Raw genomic sequence first — 19382 nt, 5'->3', positions numbered from 1 at the left:
TCATCATGATATTTTGAAATGCATTTCGGATGACATGGTGAAGTCACCACAGGTTTAAAGCCCAGCAACATTTCAAATGTAAACTGCATGGTTTTCCTGCTGCCTATTTATTATAATGTTTTTTGTTTTTGAATTGGATGCAAGGGTCCTTACCTTGAGGGTTTGTTAACATAAACAAGCATGTTTTTGTGACATCACAAGTGAATATGAATATGAATGAAATGTGAGTTGTTTTTTGTATTGTGGGTTCTCAAAATCCTCTCAATGACTTTTCAAGGGGGGTGATAGTGGACGTCCCTGCAAGCAGCTCATCCCTTGACCCTGTGGGTACTTTGATGCTGCTTAACGTGTCCATTCAGGCTCCCAGGAGTTCCTGAAGTTGCAAAGCACCACTCTGGACCCAAGCGAGATTATGACAGATAAAGCCTGTAGAAGTTTGCTCCATAATGTGACAAGCTGTGTCTTGTGTGCTCTAGTCACAGAAACCTTGAAACACAGTTATATTAAAGTTAAACTTCTTAGCAGCATTAGAAACACTGCAGCTGTCTGTAAATGATAGAGTTTGCAGGGCCAGCTGGAAAACCATTAAATACCATCCTTTCCCTTGTTGTTCTTCAGTTATGTGTTTGTTTGAACAGTTCCAAATCCCTCCAATAAATAGTGTTTGTGTCTGAATATGAGAAGAAGACAATTAACCACAGAACTCTCCCCCACCCAATTCCCCATCCCAAATGAATGATGTTATTTACAAATTACAACTTCAGTACAATGTAATGATATTGTACTGATCTTACACATCATTTCCCTGGCTGAACACTTTTGTTTAAAGACAGTGGCTTTGATTTATTATCCTGCTTTAGTGGGTGGGATTTAGATTCCCTTCCTTTGCAATCTGAAGAAGCTCTCCTAACTTAATATTGTACAGATACAGGCTGTCAAGACGTTGTTGAATCTCTGATACCAACTGATCTGTTGCATACCTTGGTGAGTCCGAGCTTTTGTTTAAACTCTCTTCTGTTTCTTTGTTAAGGTTACTGAAACACCTACAGGAATGATTTTGTGTTATACATAACTATACAGCAGTGGTGTTTCTATTTAGTAAAACTGTAAGAAACGTTTTCACTATACGTATTTAAAGACGCTTGTGTTTACCTAAAAAAGCAAATTCAAGTTTCACGTGTTGCCTTATTTATTGTAAAACATTGGAGTTTCATATACTGAACACTACGTATCATTATGGCACTGTACTGAACGTGTCTGTAATGTAACACATGTTGCTGAACAAAAAAAGCAACGGAAGAATTTTGATGAACTCTTTAACTCTTTCAGCACAAAGTGACTTTACAGAAAGACAAACATAATATTAATACTCTACCAGTAATAAACAATGTCACAGTCTCCTACAGGAAAATAAATGAAAACAGGCATAGATATACAAATTAGTGTATTACATTAGTTAATTACGATGCGCTGAGTAATCCTTTCTATACAACTGGAGGGGACCGCAGATTTGGGAGTCTTTCCCAGACTGTGTGCTGGTCTACAATTTTGAAAAGGTTGAAGTACTTGCGATTATATACATCATTGCTTGTCTGTTTCAGCAAGGTACAAAATAATAATTGTGTTTAATTTCCAGTGTGCTCATTTCTGTTACATATTAAAAACGGGCAATAGTGAGAATGCTATACAAAAAAAAAAATAATGCTAATTGTGATTGTGCTGTATGATCAAAATGCAGGATAATATCTTCCTCTGCACATAAACAATGTAGGCAGCAGTGTGAATGCAGTTGATTTTTAGACAAACCCTAAAAATGTTTGGGGCACTATGCACTATATTGCCTCTGATTGTATAAGTCTGTTGTCCACAATTCATTATTATAAAAAAAAAAAAAAAAAATACGGGCTCCTTGCGGGCTGTTAAAGCTTGCAGTTCAGTAGGCAACAAGTGAAAATATATAATAGATATGTTATAAATAAAAGTAATACAAATGCTAACTTTTTATTCTTCTACAGTAGCAAATTTAGTAAAAATATTGTGTTTACCATAGGACCTTTTTACTGTTTTTTTTGTAATTTATATATGGTGAATAAAGCTGTTTTATGGGATGGTACAGGTATGCACAACCCCACAGAGCAGGGTTAGGGAACTGGGCGGCTTTCCATTCCAGTTGACCAGGTCAGGGGGGTATTTGGCTTAATTTAATACATGCTTTGAATAAGATCAGGGAATGGAGCTGTTGGGGTTGCCTTCCTCTGATGTAGAGTAAAAGACAAAATAGGCCTGCACTTTATTCACGGTAAAGAAAAAGAAAAAAAAAAAAAAAAAAAAACACGAGAGATCCACCGTCTTCCAGGACTGGAAGGAACTTGTCGAGTCGAGATAGTAAAGGGAACTCAGGGAATCCACTCCCCAGTATTGTACACGATTGATATTTGTAATGTACAGTAGATGTTTGCCTGCATGGTGGTTGTTTTATTTTGCAGATAGATCGCTTTTGCAGTCCTCTGGGACTGTTTCAGATCTTGTGTGCTACCATGGAAGACCAGCGTGTTCTCTTCCTCCTGCTAGTTCTGAATCTCGTCATTGGTGGAGGGCTAGCTTGCTATTGCGATCGGTACCCGTGGACACCATGGACCAGGTGCTCCAAAACCTGCAACTATGGAACTCAAAACAGGCAAAGGTGAGCAACAGTTAACCTTCGTCTCCTTTAATCTTCTTAATATCGACAGTGAAATCTTTTGTTAAAGGAGTAAAGGTTTTGTTTTTTGTTTTGATTTTAAAGTTCCTTCCTTTGAATTTCAGAAAAGGTTCCTGTATTTCAGTTTTTGAATATAATATTATCAGATGTTTAACATACCCCCTTCAATCTCTTGTGTGCATTGTACTGTGGTATACTTTATAATGCACATATAATGCAAATACGTTTTTTCAGTCTTGGAAGGGCAATTTCTCGTACCTCATAGAGTTCCAGAAACAGTTTTATCATTAAAGTAAATACATAAATACATTTAAAACATTGTGACCGAAGGGGATTATGGCAAAGTGGTTGGTAGTGCACAGGTGTAGAGGTGATGCAGTGCAAGAACAACAGCTCCAAGGGTAAATAACAAAGCTTTATTAAGGCTTTTAAATAATAACACTGACTATACACAATGATGTGTGTAGTCAGCAAAACCACGGGGTTCAGTCCCAAAATAATAATAACAAACACCCACTTTAAGACACCTATACGTTCACCAGTCCAACAGTGAGTGTTCTGGGTTCAAGTGGTGTTGTGAATGTGAAACGACTGCTTTACAGTGGTGCAGTGCAGTCCGGGTTTAATGCTGGCTTGACAACGACAGCTCCCGGATCTTTAGCCGTCTACAATGACAAACAAGACACAGTTAAATAGACAGACAGTACAACATAACCAAAATGGAGAAACAGATCACCGGGGCCACTTCCACTAAATATGTCTGTCACGCCCTCCGGTGGCGCGGCCAATCATATCTCCTCCAATCCGTGACTGACACATCGCCTACCGCATTAAGGCGCTGACTTCTGGTATCGTGGCCCCGCCCCCTTCCTGGATGGCCGGCTTCCGACTGACCCTGGAATGAACTGCCAAACCATCCATTCCGGGGCACTCTGCTCCGGTTATACAATGCCCTCACGGGTCAGGAGGGAGATTGTTGATTAGGATTCATTCGCTCTCTGTCACAGGGATATACAATTATTTTAGCATGCTGTAAAAAGGTATCACATTTTAAATACAATAAGATAAGTTTACACAGCCACAAATGGTAATCCTGCACTGTTGAAAAACAATTATCGTACATTATTATACTATAAAATGTATTTACTATTTGAATATTTCCGTAAAGGTAAACTAATTGTGGATGAGCTGAAGAGGTACATTTACAAGTTCAATAAATAAGATCACTATCAATTCAACTCAATTCAAGTATATGTATACAGTAGTCCTGTTGAAAATGATTAAAGTACTGTCATGTACAGCACTAAAAATGTAGGGATGTCAATTTTGGAAGACTGGTTGGTGCTGAAGGATGGATAGGGGCCAACTGTGGTCCACTGCGATGGATTAAGAAAAGGCAAGGGTAGAAACTTCTCATTTCTTTAATGACTTATAACCTGTTTAAATCAGCCTACGCAGCTCATGTTGTACTGTGTCCTTGACCCCAGTCATAAGCCTCCCTTTATAAAGTGTAACATGCAAAGGATTCACCAAAAAGGTACAGAACAGAGCTGTATAGTAATGCATATTATAAACATGTCAAAAGCAACTGTGTGATTAACACCCATTTCTATCATGGTAGCCCTTTACAAGGATGATACAAATGAACATCTTTTGATAAAACGATGAGCTGGTTTGTTTAAGCTATGGTGCTGTTTTCTCCCAAGGGAAATGGTTTATGACGATTATTACCACAAGAACTACTGTAACCGGCTGTGCAAAACTTCAGAGAGCAGAGCCTGCAACCAGGAGGCCTGCCCAATAAACTGTGAGCTCGGAAACTACGGGCCCTGGTCTGAGTGCAGTCCCTGTGCTAATAAACAGGTAAACGGAAAAAACGGCATGAAACTTTTCTAAGATTCATTTCAATAAACTACAAAATGCTACCGATATTTATACAGTAAAGTGTTTGAAGCACGTAGCACATGCTGTGGAGTTACAGTCCACCCCATGCCTAATATCACGCCTGTTAATAACACCCTCCTTATTATCACCACAGAATATAATGGGAGTCCATGGGGAGGAACTCCTGATAATAGCACGTTGGTTATTGTCATACAGCTAATTTCTGCCCCACTTTTTCTGGTTCTAATACAGTACAGTACCTAGTGGAACAACCTATGAAAATATTAGAGCAACAATTACATCCTTCAAAGTAAAAAAAAAAAGAATAAAAAAAAAGTATTATATTATAATTAGTTACATAAAGCCTGCTCGGAAATTTGATTTCGACTGGTTTGAATAACAGAAAGGGCTCCAATAAACAGTACCTGTATGGTTTTACAAATGTAACCCTTTGCTGCAAAGTAAATTTGGTCTTGCACATCTAGTTTCCAGTCCAATCAGACATTGAAATCAGTGTCTTTAAGGGTATACTATTGTGTCCATTATCAAATATCCAATGTGAAGTTTTTTTTGAAAGATTTCTCAATTTGTCTGAGATGTTAAATGTATTTTCCAGTTTATTTCTACACTGACTTTCCCATTTGTGTGTGAATAGTAGAAATGTTAAAACACCCGCATTTGTTACAGTTTCGAACCAGGTTAGTGGTGCGCCCCAGCCAGTTTGGAGGCCAGTCCTGCAGCGACACTCTGACCGAGTGGAGGGTTTGTTACCCGAATAAACTCTGCAAAATAGAAGAGATGGACTGCAGTAAAAAGTTCTCCTGTGACAACGGTATGACAAAACTGTGGAAACCGCCTTATCTAGAAAAAGCTATTATAAAGTAAGGTACAGTGGCAGTGTCCTCCAATCATCTGTTGGGACACAAGGTTTTCCTCCCCAACCCACTTGAGCGCAAAGACACTCATGAGGTCATACACTGCATTTACCATAGTTCATCATGCTTTGACATTTGTTTAATATGCTTTACCATACCATAAGATCTTATATGCTATTTTACTTTGCTTAATGCATTTGTAATGTGAAAGGGTAGCGTCGCTGGCCAGGCTGGTTAAAGTTGCTTACTAAATATCTTTCTATGCCTGAAAATACATTAGTTCCAACAAATATTTTAATAGGGAATTTGACATTTTTTTTTTTTAAATTTTTTAAAAATTTAATAGCCTGTAATGATCCCCCTGCTAGCAGCTGATGGGTTTATAACACTGCCATCAGCATAAGACACGTACACCCTCTTGACTGGAGAGCTTGCTCTTTAGTTGACTGGTAAGGAGTTTGTCTTTTAACCACATGCTCGCAGGTTCGCGTCCTGGTGTTCTGCTGTTTCATGCAGTTCAATGGATTGTAGAACCCTAGCGTTACAAGTCGCCAATTGATTTGACCCCATTTTTCACCCAATTTGAAATGGCCTGTTGTGTTTAAGCTCAGCTCACCGCTACCACCCCCGCGCTGACTTGGGAGCGGCGAAGACAAACACACACTGTCCTCTAAAACGTGTGCTGTGAGCCGATCGCTTCTTTTCATTCTGCAGGCCCGCCATGCAGCCAACCCAGAGCTACAGTGTCGGAGGACAACGCAGCTTTGGGCAGCTTACAGACAAGCCCGCAGGCACCCGGCCAGTCTACAGGGGTACTGGTGCGCAGTGAGCCGAGGACACCCTGGCCGACCTAAGCCCTCCCCACCCTGGCGACCCTCGACCAATTGTGAGCTGCCCCCTGGGAACTCCTGTCCACAGTCGGCAGTGGAATGGCCTAGACTTGAACCGGCGACCTCCAGGCTATAGGGTGCATCCTGCACTCCGCGCAGAGCGCCTTTACCAGATGCGCCACTCAGGAGCCCCTTGAGTTTTTAAATTAATTTTCATTTTAGTTTATATGTTGTTCTGTTCCGTTTGAATATGAAGTCTTTCTGATATTGACTGTGTATGAATTAAACTCTGGTATTGCCAGGATAATAGAAAGATGTTTTATAGTGACTTTCAAATTTTGCTGTATAAAAATTATTATGTTATAGACAAAAATGATAGCGGGAACGGCAGTCATTTTTTAACAAAATGTAGCATCTCCTTTTGGGTTCCAGGTCGATGTATTCCACGAAAATTGGAATGTAATGGTGATGATGACTGCGGAGATCTGTCGGATGAGAAACACTGTGCGAGAGGAAAGAAGGTTTGTAACCACAGATACGACAGCATCCCCAGCGTTCAGCTCATGGGCAGTGGGTAAGAACTATTTACACTTACTAGTGAAACTCACTCTACATGTAGTACCTGTGTGGGGTTGTGTGTTTGTGGTTGAACATGACACCCTTTGTGTAGAAATCAAAGGGCACATCTTTATTTTGTGTGCTATCTTTTATTGACATGCAATTCGGCATTTCATTAAAATAGAATTAAAATAAAATAGTTTAATGCTCACTACACCTATCCTACTCTGAATGTTAATAAAAAAAAAGCCTGTTAAATGAATCAATCATGCTGTGGACTGTTTATGACGTGTATTTAAACAAACTGCACTGTATTTAAACAAACACACGATTTGGAAACCCAATGAAAGTGAATAACTTTTAAAATTATATTTATTACCAGAATCCAATATCGTGAAATAAACCTGTCTTAAATGTCTCTCCTTTAGATTTGATATCATGGCAGAAGAGATTCGAGGGGATGTCCTTGAGAACAATTTTTATGGAGGTGTTTGCAACACAATAAAAAGCAAGGACAAAAGGAAAACTTACAGGATACCTGAGAACCTAGAAAGTGTCGTTTTTCAGGTAAAAAAAAAACAACAACAAAACAAACTATTGAATCTCAAGTTAAAGGACCCGTGTGGCCTCAAAATGTCCTGTCTCTAAGAGTAGAACTGGTACACCAGTGTAACAATTAACCGATCCCCCTGATACAATTGTGTACAAACATTTATCTTGCAAAAACATTTACACATTAAGTACATTGCAACTATGCATAATAACATTGAAATTATGTGTAAGTACACATGTATTTATCAAGTAAATACACTGTAATTAGAGACACAATGTAAAGTGCAACCAGAGATACATCAATAAGAAATACCACATTGAACAAATGTCATATTTCTTCCATTTACTGGGGACAGGGGAGATGGGGTGACATGTTTCTGAGACCACCGATTGCTTTAAACTTTAAAATGCTACCACGGTGTGATGACTGAGACAAAACGTGAAATGCAGTGAATCTGAACAACAAGAACAATAGTCAATACATATTAGAAAATAGTTATGTTATTCAACCGCAGTTCTAAAAGAAAAAAGGAAGCACGCTCTCTCTGTTTTATTTGTGCATGAGGCCTTTGTTTGTCTGCGCAGATCGAGCACGTGGAAGATTATGAGAATGAAGCTGAGCCCACCTACAGTGAGCCAGTGGAGCTGGCTAACGAACGCTCCACCAGCGGTCAGTTCAGCTCACGTAGTTCCGATTTTTTATGGATTCCAATCTTTTACGCCCGTAGTTCCCGTACACGCTCACAAGGTTCTTCATCCTTCAAAACAGCTGTCAAAGCCTCGCAACAAATGGTGAGTGAAAAACCGTACAAAACCCCAATGCTTGTGCACAAATGGCAATGCTTGTGCACAAATGGCAATGCTTGTGCACAAATGGCAATGCTTGTGCACAAATGGCAATGCTTGTGCACATATACTGAAAAATGTTGACATCATACTGTGATATACATATAATTTTATTCTGCATAATGTCCTGAATAGATACATTTACTATACTATTGCACTGTGTGTGTGTGTGTGTGCGTGCGTGTGCGTGTGTGTGTGTGTTTGTGAAATGTATAAACATGGGACAGACTGTGATTAGGTGTTTTAATATATTGTGTCCATGTGTAATGTGTAATATGTCTATCAGGTGGGCTCAAATCACCAAATTCAGAGGTGTGTTGCAACATTAGAACAACATTATGATCTTGTAATCTTTTCTTGCTGTATACATTCCATTGTATAAGCCTGAAAGGAGGAAAAACAGTATATTTATGTATCCTGTGGCAGGGTAGTGTCACGGCCGAGGCTGTTTACCAGCAGGAAAGAGACCCAGAGACAGAAAGCTGCAGTTTTGAGCAAGGATGCACACTTTAATTAACAAAACAGAACAATAACAACAAAAAAAAAAAAAACAGGACACAAGGGCCAAAATAAAAGGTTCAAACAAAATAACACAGACACAAGCAATACCTCAGGCTGGGCATTCACCTTCACTGAACTTACAAAACGCAGGACAAACTCACAAACTCATCCTGAACTCCTCCACCAAACAAAGGATTTAGCTTTCCTTATATACATGTGGCTACTTCCGAATCATTTCCGAATCATTCCCGATGGGATTGTTGACAGGGATAGATTGAACCCCATCCCTGCCAAACTTACATTCAAAGTGAATTCATCTTTCTTTAACCCCAACACCAAAACAACAAATACACACACACACACACACAGATGCACACACAAACACGCACGCACGCATGCACACACACACGCATGCACATACAGATGCACACACACGCACGCACGCACGCACGCACGCACGCATGCATGCACACACACACACACACTATCTACACTTGCCAGGCTTCCTCCCTGCCACAATCCACATTGCATAAAACGCTACTGACATGCCATCGTCCACTTCTAAATGAATCATCCTTTCAAATTATTTGGAGTAAGTAAAGACAAAACACATTTGTTGAATCATTACTGTGGGGCAATGTGTTTCTTTTTTTGCAGGATTCAAAATTCTTCAGAGTTCATCAAGTGGTTGGAGTGTCAACATTCGAAATGAAACAGGCCAACCTGCACCTATCCGGCCCATTCTTGAGAGCCTTGAGCAGTCTGCCCTTGGACTACAATTACGCTTTATACAGCAGGATATTTCAGGACTTTGGGACCCATTACTTCACATCAGGCACATTAGGTGGCCACTATGACCTCCTTTACCAGTATGACAGAGAGGAGCTGAAGAATTCAGGTGAGTGGGAATACAATCAAGGTAGCTGCTGGGAGCTCACTACACAATCTCTCTGAATTCTATGGCATTGTCAAATGCCAATGTGAAGCTACACTTCACACTATACATTTTTGCCAGTATCTTGAACACAAGAATTTATTTCACATACTGTAAATCACTGATTTTATTATACTTTACCATGATACTAACACTTCTCTTGCTTACCTAAAGACATCTAGGTCTTTACCAAGTATCCAATTTTCACTCTTCATTGCCATTTCATATTCTATAGTATTCTGTACATACCGGTATTGTTGACATATATATATATACGTCATGATACTTTTTTGTCATACTGATAGATCTAGTTTTGAATTTGCAGTCATGGAGGGGGCTGGGTTTGTATTACATATACTTGTTATTTATGAAATTTCACTTGGTCCCAATATTCAGGTGTTACAGACTCCGAAGCCAGTGCGTGTATAGTGAAAGAAACCACAAAGGTGTACTTCATATTCCCCAAAAAAACTGTAAAAAAAACGTGCACCTGGAACAAGATGTCAGAAAAGTATGAAGGTGAGATTAAATCAAATGTTGTTTTTTAAATTCATTGCATCAAAAAAGGTAATACCGTATATTAACTCTTGAGCTGTTTTGGATATTATTAATTGATGTTACTACTTCTGAATGCAGATTTTCCCTTTAAAAACAAATTAGCAACGTAGTTGGAGCTAGCAAAACACATTGACTGACCCATTGGTTGAGCTCCCAGTTCATCTTATAAAGTGTTTGAATGAAATAACTATATTTTTGAGTAGATGCGTGTAATTGTGCCCATAGCTGCAGGTACTGTATATAGGCACATTTGGGCCTAGACCTATAGTATGCTGTGCATGCGAGTTACGGAGTCAGGTAGTCTGGGAACAGTAAGCTCTGAAGGACCTTTAGAGTCACAAATTGCAAATATGCATTGCAATAATAAAGGTGCAAAATAGGAACCAAACTGTGTTGAAGCTGCTCAGCTGTCATGTGTTACTATCCCCAGGTTCTTTTCTAAAGTCATCTCAGAAGTCTATTTCAATGGTAAAAGGCGGCAGGACAGAGTATGCTGCAGCGCTGGCTTGGGAAAAAAACAAAGTCCTTCCAAATAGTACCATTCATAAGGACTGGATTGAGTCAGTAAAAGACAACCCAACCATTGTGAATTATAAGGTTAGGGAAACAATAAAATCCTGCTTTTGAATTTACCATGCAAATATTGGCAGTTGTACACATTGGGTTAGATTATCAAAGCTTTTTTTTTTGTTTTTTTTCTCAGAAAGTTAAACACACCAGTGGCAATTCTAAGATAAACAAGAAACAGACTCCTTAAGTAGTCCCTAAATAAAATGCCTGTGTTGGTAATTATTTGTTTGGTAACTATTACCTTCTTGAATATATGAGCTAAATGACTATTTGGAGTAAATAGCTTTGACAATGTAGCCCATTTAGTTTGTTATATAAATATGTGCTATACCATGCTGCAGTATACTATGGTAATTACCAGAATGTTAATTTTTGGATTAAAGGTTGTGCAATTGTTACATTATAATACCTCATGTAATGGTATTATAGTGGTATGGGATGTTGAATCATGAACATTTTAAATAAACAATAATACGAGTAGGCTTGTGCTAATAACAGGTCAAGATTGTGTTGAGACATTGTCTGTAATCTCTGGCACTGCCCTTCATGCCAGGTATTATTGCTTAAAGGGTACATAAGGACCTTTTTATTTTATTGTGTTCATCCTCCTGCTCACTGGTAAATCCATCTCAGTTACATATGTGAGCAGGAGGATGATGGGAAATGTAGTTCTGAGAGGTCCATGCGGGTACATGGGAAGCCATCTTGAGGCAGGGAATGCAATTTAAAAGTTTAAAAAAGTGGTCAAAATGTAAAAAAAAATAATAATAATTAAAACAATACACACACCTTACGTAAACAGTTGTAGCAACACATGGGAACATGTAACACAATAAAATAAAAAGGTCCATATGTACCCTTTAAGTATAAACTATGCCAAATCTAATGCTTGTTTGATAAACCTTGAAAACATCCTTTCTGTTTCACATACCAAATTGTGCATTTTAAACTTGATGACTTTATAGCTATGGACAGATAAGTTAACATGGGGATTTACATCTGTATACAAATACCAAATATTATCATAATCAGGCACGGCCTAATAAGGGTAAACTCTCTGAACGTTTTTCTTTCTGCCAGCTTGCCCCCATTCTGAATCTGGTGCGGGGCCTCCCCTGTGCCATGACGAGGAGGCAGAACCTGGAAAGAGCGTTGATGGAATACCTGGAGGTCTTCGACTCCTGCAAATGCAATCCCTGCCCGAACAATGGCAAGCCTGTGCTGTCTGGCACAGAGTGCATGTGTGTCTGCCAGAGTGGAACCTATGGGGACAACTGCGAGAAACGGGCTTCTGACTACACTTCAAGTACAGCACCTCAGCTTCTTCATCCTGGGAAAAGCACTTTATGCCAAGACATCGTAACGACTTTAATAACTTGCAATGCTGTTGTTAAAAACACACTGCCAACCAGTCTCTGTTGATCCACTCTTTTTGGGATCCATTACCTCACGTCAGGTGAAATGAAAACATTATCTGGGACCTGAGTTTGCAGAAATGCACCTTTGGGACAGGGGTAGAGACTCTAAATGTGGTTTTGCTTTGATGTTTGTTTGTTAATGTGTAAGTGCTTGTGAGGCTTCCTACTGTATTGCTTTGGCAGTTTGTCACAGTGTAAGAGACAGAAGTAAACAGAAACTGGGTTGTCCTGATTGTGAAAACCAAATCATGTTTTCTGTCGTAATTAGGTATGGTTAAAATATTGGTCATATTGGTGGTTGACGTTGATCTCTGTTTTAATCGCTGCAGATGCAGTGGATGGGTACTGGAGCTGCTGGGCCCCGTGGAGTGCCTGTGATTCGTCCATGAAGAGGAGAAGAACACGGGAGTGCAACAACCCTTCTCCAATGAACGGGGGCAAAGCTTGTGCAGGAGACCAGCAGGAAGAAGCAGACTGTACCATCTCTCTTTTCCAGGACCAGTAAGACACAATAATAATGGGCTACAATGGCAAGCATTCAAGAGGCATGTGATGTGGAAAAGGGAGTTGTACAGTCCAGTATAACGTAAATCTCAACCGAACAATCAATACATGTTTAAAAACTAAATGTCTCAACACCAACTGTTATCATAATCAGGGAAGACTGTTTAACTGAGCTGTAATGTATGGTCTCAGGCATTGGATTCCACATGTTCCACCCAAGCAAGCTCTGTTCATTGTTTCTTAGGGGAGCTGCGTGTAGAAATGACGATGAATTTAAAATTGAGGGTGAGGGAGAACTGTTACCAGGAACTGACCAGCCTGGGTGTTCACAACCAAAACCACCAGCTAACAGCTACCTGAGGGTAAGATGTGTATGAATTCACCATTCCTCCCGGTTTGGCTCAGCGAAGAAGGTCAGCGAACCTGTGACCTTGTGGTTCCCATGCAAATCCATTGCACAAAATGATAAAAGTAGTATTTCTAAAAGTGTATTGGCTGCAAAATGCTTCAGTTCAGTGGTGCATTGTCTTAAATTACAGTTTCCGAGGGAAAAGAGAGAATTAGCCACTAAGGGGCATTCCCAAAATACAATAAATTGTTACCTGGTTGATCAAGATAACAACTGGTGCAGGTTGGGCGAATTTGAAAAAAATAAATCTCTTTTGAGTGTTGTAGAGCAATTGCTACTGTACTGTCAGATAGGCTCAGTCTTGTTTTTTCTGCTTTCAGACAAAGGAAAGGCTGTATGGATTTGGTGAACAGGTGGAAGTGCTTTGTTTCACTGGCTATGAAGTTGAAGGATACCCATACTTCAGATGCTTGCCTGACGGAACTTGGGATCAGAAATCTGTGGAGTGCCTAAGTATGTCACTAAAACGAAGCTAACATATAGAACAGCTTGATTTGTTTGATGGTGTTTGCAATTGTCTGTTTGATTGGCTTACTTTACTGGCCTTACTTGAATATAACTCGATCATGTTGTGTGATTTCACTTTTCTCAAACTTATAATAGAAAACATTTTCACCAAAAAACCAAACAAAGCAAAAAAAAATTTGAAAAGGTTATAGACACAAGAACCTGCAAGCAAAGGTTGCTTAACACATTTTCATGGTTTTGCTTTTACAGAGAACTGTTTAGTTCTTTGACTTGAGTGCTTTGAATGAATATACCCATATGTGTTATATTTTAAAGTCACTTTGCATCTACGCCAAAGAGTGAATTCAACCAATACATACAGCACTATTTTATGATGTGTTATTTCCTTATTATTTGTCATTATTCAGTCAAACTCTCAGGCATAGATATACATATCCCAAACATGCCACTGCCTTTACAAACAAATACAAACAGTGAACACTCATCAATGAGCATCATAGAGCAGCACACATGCCTAGCCTGACTCAAAGAGTATTCAAGTACCTGTTGTAATTACACCAATTTTTTTTCTCATTCCAACACTTTTTCTCATGCTTATGCATGCACTGGTCAAGTATTTGGACTTTTCTGAATGATAAGACTTTTCTTTTCTTTAGAAAAGTCTTGCAGTAGACCAGCAGTTGCCAGTGGAATTTCCATATCTCCACTCAAAGAAGACTACAACATTGGAGAAGGCATTTACCTCAGCTGTGCTCCAGGGTTTCGAATCAGTGGCACCAGGTCTTACAGGTGTGCACAGCATCTAGACTGGGAGCCTGAGGTTCATAGCCAAATAACTTGCGAAAAAGGTAATATAAATTTACTTCTCTAAAAAATTGCTGTTTTCATTTGGATACATTTTTACTGTTCACAAGCCTTTAAATGCATGTCCCAAGTCTACTGCAACCACACAACACTGAGGTTCAATCCGTTTTTAAAAGAAAAGTATATGATATCAATTTACTTTACTCCCAACCATTCTGGACATTGCTTTATCAACCCAGAGATGGACAGACTGTACCAAAATAACTAATAACACATCACAAGACAACTTATTCAAAAGTGTGTATACCGATGCACAATTAAAACGTAACAGTCAGTTTTACATCAATAGCTCATTGGGCACATACATAATGTTATTTACATTTTAAATAGTGAGCAGATAGGTTTGTTGATTGTTTGAGTTGTATTGTTCCTTGGGATAACAAAATACTGAGCTCAAGTCATGTGATTTCATAAAAAACACCAGGTGCGCTGTGTTTGGTGTTTGAGTTGAGTTAAAATTGCCAAAATTAGTTGATTAAGAATCTGTATAAATAGCCATTCGAAAAGATATGATTTCAATTAATGCAAGAACAGCGAAAGATACACTGCCAGGATTGTGTTAATGCTCAGGGAGGTCATACCCGACACTAACTTTGTAATGTTTTCATTTTGACAGTGTGTCACGTTTCATACTGAAAAACTTATCATGATTCTTTGATCTTTATTTGTGTTCACATTTTCTGTGATTTTGTTTGATATCTCTGTTTAAAATATTTGATTAAATCCATTAGACCTGAGTGTTGCATTTCTTTTGTGCATCAGTATATATATATATATGAATCAGACCTTAGAAATTCTGACACGTGATTGACTAAAACCTCATCACATGACCAACTATTGCCCCTGTGATGCTGCTTACAGTCAACAGTTTTTTTTACAAACTCCTTCTCTACACACAACAAAGCAAAATGACGGACAACAGAAAATATACTACAAAACAAAGATGCTGAAAACACTAAAATCATCATAAAAACTTTGCTTTCAGTGTTTTCTGACTTCCTAAAATCAAACAAATCCAACTCGACAATGTAAACAAATACAATCATCACAAACTCAATGGACTCCGAGAATTCTATGCCGCAGTGAGAAAGTCAGATGAACAGTTCTATGCCAAATAAACTTTCACAACTATGCGCTATGGACTTCAAAAACATGACTTTCTTGAGTGATTTATAATACAAATATGGACTGCAGACCTCAGCTCATAGTGGGAAACTAAAAGCCTCTTGGGGAGAACTACAGTTACCTGCGGCGTCGGGCATTATAGTCCCCTGTTGGTAACTAGTTTTTCCTTCGGGGGCCAAAGTTTCCCACTATACACCTCCTATCCAGTCCATATTTACTATCTATCTATCTATCTATCTATCTATCTATCTATCTATCTACGTGTGTGTATATATATATTGCATTCTACATTTTTTCTACAGCAGAAACATTTGTTCCTGATGCCAAATGCAAATTGGGAGAAAAGCGAGATGGTTCTAACTGTGTATGCATGTCACCTGAACAAGATTGTAGGTAAGTGTATTTATTTATTTATTTATTTATTTATTTATTTATTTTATTTTTCTGCGCAATCTTAGGGTACGCCTAATATTAAAAATCCCTCCGGCGACCTGTCCCTTTAAATATTTTTACTCAGGCACTGTAAGAGACACCATTTGAAAGAGGAGACTAAGCTTCAAAGCGAGGTCCTATTTGTGTATTTCTGGTATTGGATCATGTCAGGAGAGCGCCGTGAATGCAAGTGTGTTGCAGTGTTGCTGCTCTACTGTAAGACAGACCTACCTCGGAGCAGTAAATAAACATTTTCAGACAAAATCCTTACAAAACAAGAGAAATGGCGACATCGAAAGCACAAGGACCTATGTTCCGATAAATATATTGTAACGGTGGGTCCTGAGGCAGGCTGGGGAGATGGGCAGGGCCGGCGCACTGACTGCTTATTAACAACACGGAAGAGCGCACTCCGCGGGTCCAGGCGTGGTCAGCACGCTGGAGTGAACGGGAGAACTTAGCCTGTACCTTTCCATCCAGCAAGGTTACCCGTGGCCAGACTGGGGCCCCGCCCCCTTTCATCTAGAGTGTTCCGATCCCCAGACTGAGGAACCTGGGCTGGGGGATTTCCAAACAGCTGTCATTATGGAACCTTCCAGCAGGGTGAGGTGTCCGTTCTGGATTGGCTGGAACGGGCACCGCCTCCCTCCAGCTCTCCTATAAAAGGAGCTGAGAGCTGGATCCCAGGGTCGGACTGAGAGAAGGAGAACAGAGTGAAGAGAGAAAGAGCTGAAGAGAGAAAGACCTAGAGAGAGAAAAAGAAGAGAAAGCCGACTTGTAGAAGTGTGAGCTGTGGCTGACAGCAGCTTTGTAAAAGCGATTATTTCAGCCACAGTGAATAGCTCCATCTTGCATCACATGACCAGGGTCCCTGGCACGAATAATTTGAATGTGTTTTTTTTTTTGGTGCAGTTTTCAATTTTTTTTTTTGGTTGCTTTTGGTCCCTTTTGTATATATGGCCATAATTCCTTTATTTGTTATCCAATTTATTCAATTTTTTCCCATGTTCTCTATATGTTGAAGTTTGATTGTACACTATGTGATTTGAGCTGGTCATGCTAAAAGAAATTTTATAAACAATAAAGAATGGGTTTTTCTAAAAAGCTTTTCTCTTTTCCTGTGGTTTTTATTATCTATACTAAACAGAGCGAGTCACAGACTATTTAACTTTATTTTTATGGAAGCCTAGTGTGTGTGCATTCAATTCATGTATACCATGTACCTGCAAATCTAACAACAGAAAATAGCTTTGACCCCATAGAGTTAATGCATTATAGCAGACCTTATATCACAGTTATTATATGTGATAGAATGTAAAACCATTTGTAGCAATACAGAGGAATAAACACAGACCTTTTTTTGGTTTTCTGTTTTCTCTTTCTATTATTATTATTATTATTATTATTATTTATTTATTTATTTATTTATTTATTTATTTATTTATTAGCCCTCATCCAGGGCGACTTACAATTGTTACAAGATATCACATTATTTTTTACATTTTTTTTACATACATTATTTTTTTCTTTCTAGCTCCTTTGTAGAAGATATCTGCATATTTGATGGAAAAACGGGTCTTTCTTTGCTGAAATCCTCTTGTGCCATTCACGCTGAAAGGTGTCTGGGAGAGAAGCTGCAGTTCCTCAGTGAAGGTTCTTGTCCAGATGGAGCCGCCCTTGAGTGGGCTGAATTCAGGGCCGGCTTGGCTGATAAGAGTGAGAAGCACGAGTCCTGTGGGCTGGACACCTGCTACGAATGGGAAACATGCACATGTAACGATTCTTAATTTTATGAGGATTGAAAGATTATTTTATTTTTTAAAGGTTTTTTTTTTTTTTCATGATGTGTGCAAGCTTGTAGTGTGCATACTGATTTCGTACCTTTTCATATATAGATGCCTGAACGTTTTCTTCTATGCAAGCTTGTAACTCCTGGTGAGAGTCTTGCTGCATTGGTTTGAAAATGTGTATACGCCATCATAAGACATTTCTTCTGTTCATTGTATAGATACTGAATTGTCATGCTTTACACAGCATACATGCAATTTAAATGCTCATACCCATTTTTTCCCCCCAGACTCAAAGTGTGAGTGCCTGTTGCCATACAACTGCCCCAAGGACGGAAAACTCTACTGTGTTGAAACAGGGACAACGAAAAATAAACGGTCATTGAATCTGTGCTTCGTGGGAGCAATGAAATGTGCCAAACTGGAAGTGAGACTTGTGCATGATGGGAAATGCTGATGATATATGTGTGGAGCAGGACAAGATCTGTCTTGTTGCAAGGTCTGCAATTATTTTACCATATTCACTGGATCTCCATCTCTAATCTCAATATGCTTTTTCAGCCATAGTAGCAGTAGGTTACTTATACTGTACTTAATCTATATAGGTCTGAGGTGTAACATTCAGTTATTGGCTTAATAACCAAATCGAAAGAATGTCATCACACTAAATACCATTTTAAAATAAAAATATTGTATTTGGAACATAATATACCTGAACGCAGAAGGGTACTTTCACTATGCTTTGTTATCTAGTTTTGTTTTGCATTCAGATTTTAAAATAAAAATCTTTGATCTTTTCCTGATCACACATCGTGTATTTTATTCTTGTCTACGGTTTTCAGAATCACATACAATCAGACCTGTAAACCAAACTAATCTTATGAAATCCCCTGCTAAGGGGATAAAGTGAGGTCGGTCATACTTACATATAAGAACATAAGAAAGTTTACAAACGAGAGGAGGCCATTTGGCCCATCTTGCCTGTTTGGTTGTTAGTAGCTTATTGATCCCAGAATCTCATCAAGCAGCTTCTTGAAGGATCCCAGGGTGACAGCTTCAACAACATTACTGGAGAGTTGGTTCCAGACTCTCACAATTCTCTGTGTAAAAAAGTGCCTCCTATTTTATGTTCTGAATGCCCCTTTATCTAATCTCCATTTGTGACCCCTAGTCCTTGTTTCTTTTTTCAGGTCGAAAAAGTCCCTTGGGTCGACATTGTCAATACCTTTTAGAATTTTGAATGCTTGAATCAGATCACTGCATAGTCTTCTTTGTTCAAGACTGAATAGATTCAATTATTTAAGCTTGTCTGCATATGGCATGCCTTTTAAACCTGGAATAATTCTGGTCGCTCTTTTTTGCACTCTTTCTAGAGCAGCAGTATTCTTATTGTAGCAAGATGACCAGAACTGAACACAATAGTATAGATGAGGTCTTACTAATGCATTGTAAAGTTTTAACATTACTTCCCTTGATATAAATTCAACACTTCTCACTCTATATATCCAAGCATCTTGTTGGACTTTTTTATAGCTTCCCCACATTGTCTAGATGAAGACATTTCAA

At 38.9% G+C, this 19382-nt stretch overlaps 1 protein-coding gene across 3 annotated transcripts; it reads left to right on the top strand.

Annotated features, from left to right (window-relative positions):
- Positions 1–880: 880 nt before the first annotated feature.
- On the top strand, positions 881–18624 carry LOC117403999 (complement component C6). 3 transcript variants are annotated; one of them, XM_059008975.1, is made up of 18 exons: positions 881–984; positions 2487–2683; positions 4408–4564; positions 5273–5417; positions 6723–6864; positions 7277–7415; positions 7986–8192; positions 9405–9645; positions 10078–10200; positions 10670–10836; positions 11890–12115; positions 12557–12728; positions 12976–13093; positions 13461–13593; positions 14265–14456; positions 15903–15990; positions 17564–17802; positions 18107–18624. In XM_059008975.1, exons 2-18 carry the CDS (start codon positions 2538–2540, stop codon positions 18271–18273), a joined length of 2802 nt encoding a protein of 933 aa, XP_058864958.1. In that variant the 5' UTR covers positions 881–984; positions 2487–2537; the 3' UTR covers positions 18274–18624. The 3 variants fall into 3 exon arrangements, with proteins under 3 accessions (XP_058864958.1, XP_058864833.1, XP_058864892.1); XM_059008850.1 differs by having other exon boundaries at positions 15900–15990; XM_059008909.1 differs by having other exon boundaries at positions 946–984; positions 2491–2683; positions 15900–15990.
- Positions 18625–19382: the final 758 nt, after the last annotated feature.

The sequence above is a fragment of the Acipenser ruthenus genome, chromosome 1 (genome assembly GCF_902713425.1).
Source record: "Acipenser ruthenus chromosome 1, fAciRut3.2 maternal haplotype, whole genome shotgun sequence".
Taxonomy (NCBI): Eukaryota; Metazoa; Chordata; class Actinopteri; order Acipenseriformes; family Acipenseridae; genus Acipenser; species Acipenser ruthenus.
Note: the sequence above shows the minus strand (reverse complement) of the source record. Positions and strands in the feature narration are given on the sequence as shown.

Coding starts and splice junctions, on each gene's coding strand:
- LOC117403999 (XM_059008850.1), top strand. CDS start 2,538: ATGGAAGACCAGCGTGTTCTCTTCCTCCTGCTAGTTCTGAATCTCGTC. Junction 5,418..6,722: donor AAAGTTCTCCTGTGACAACG/GTATGACAAAAC, acceptor TTTGGGTTCCAG/GTCGATGTATTCCACGAAAA. Junction 14,457..15,899: donor CCAAATAACTTGCGAAAAAG/GTAATATAAATT, acceptor TTTTTTCTACAG/CAGAAACATTTGTTCCTGAT.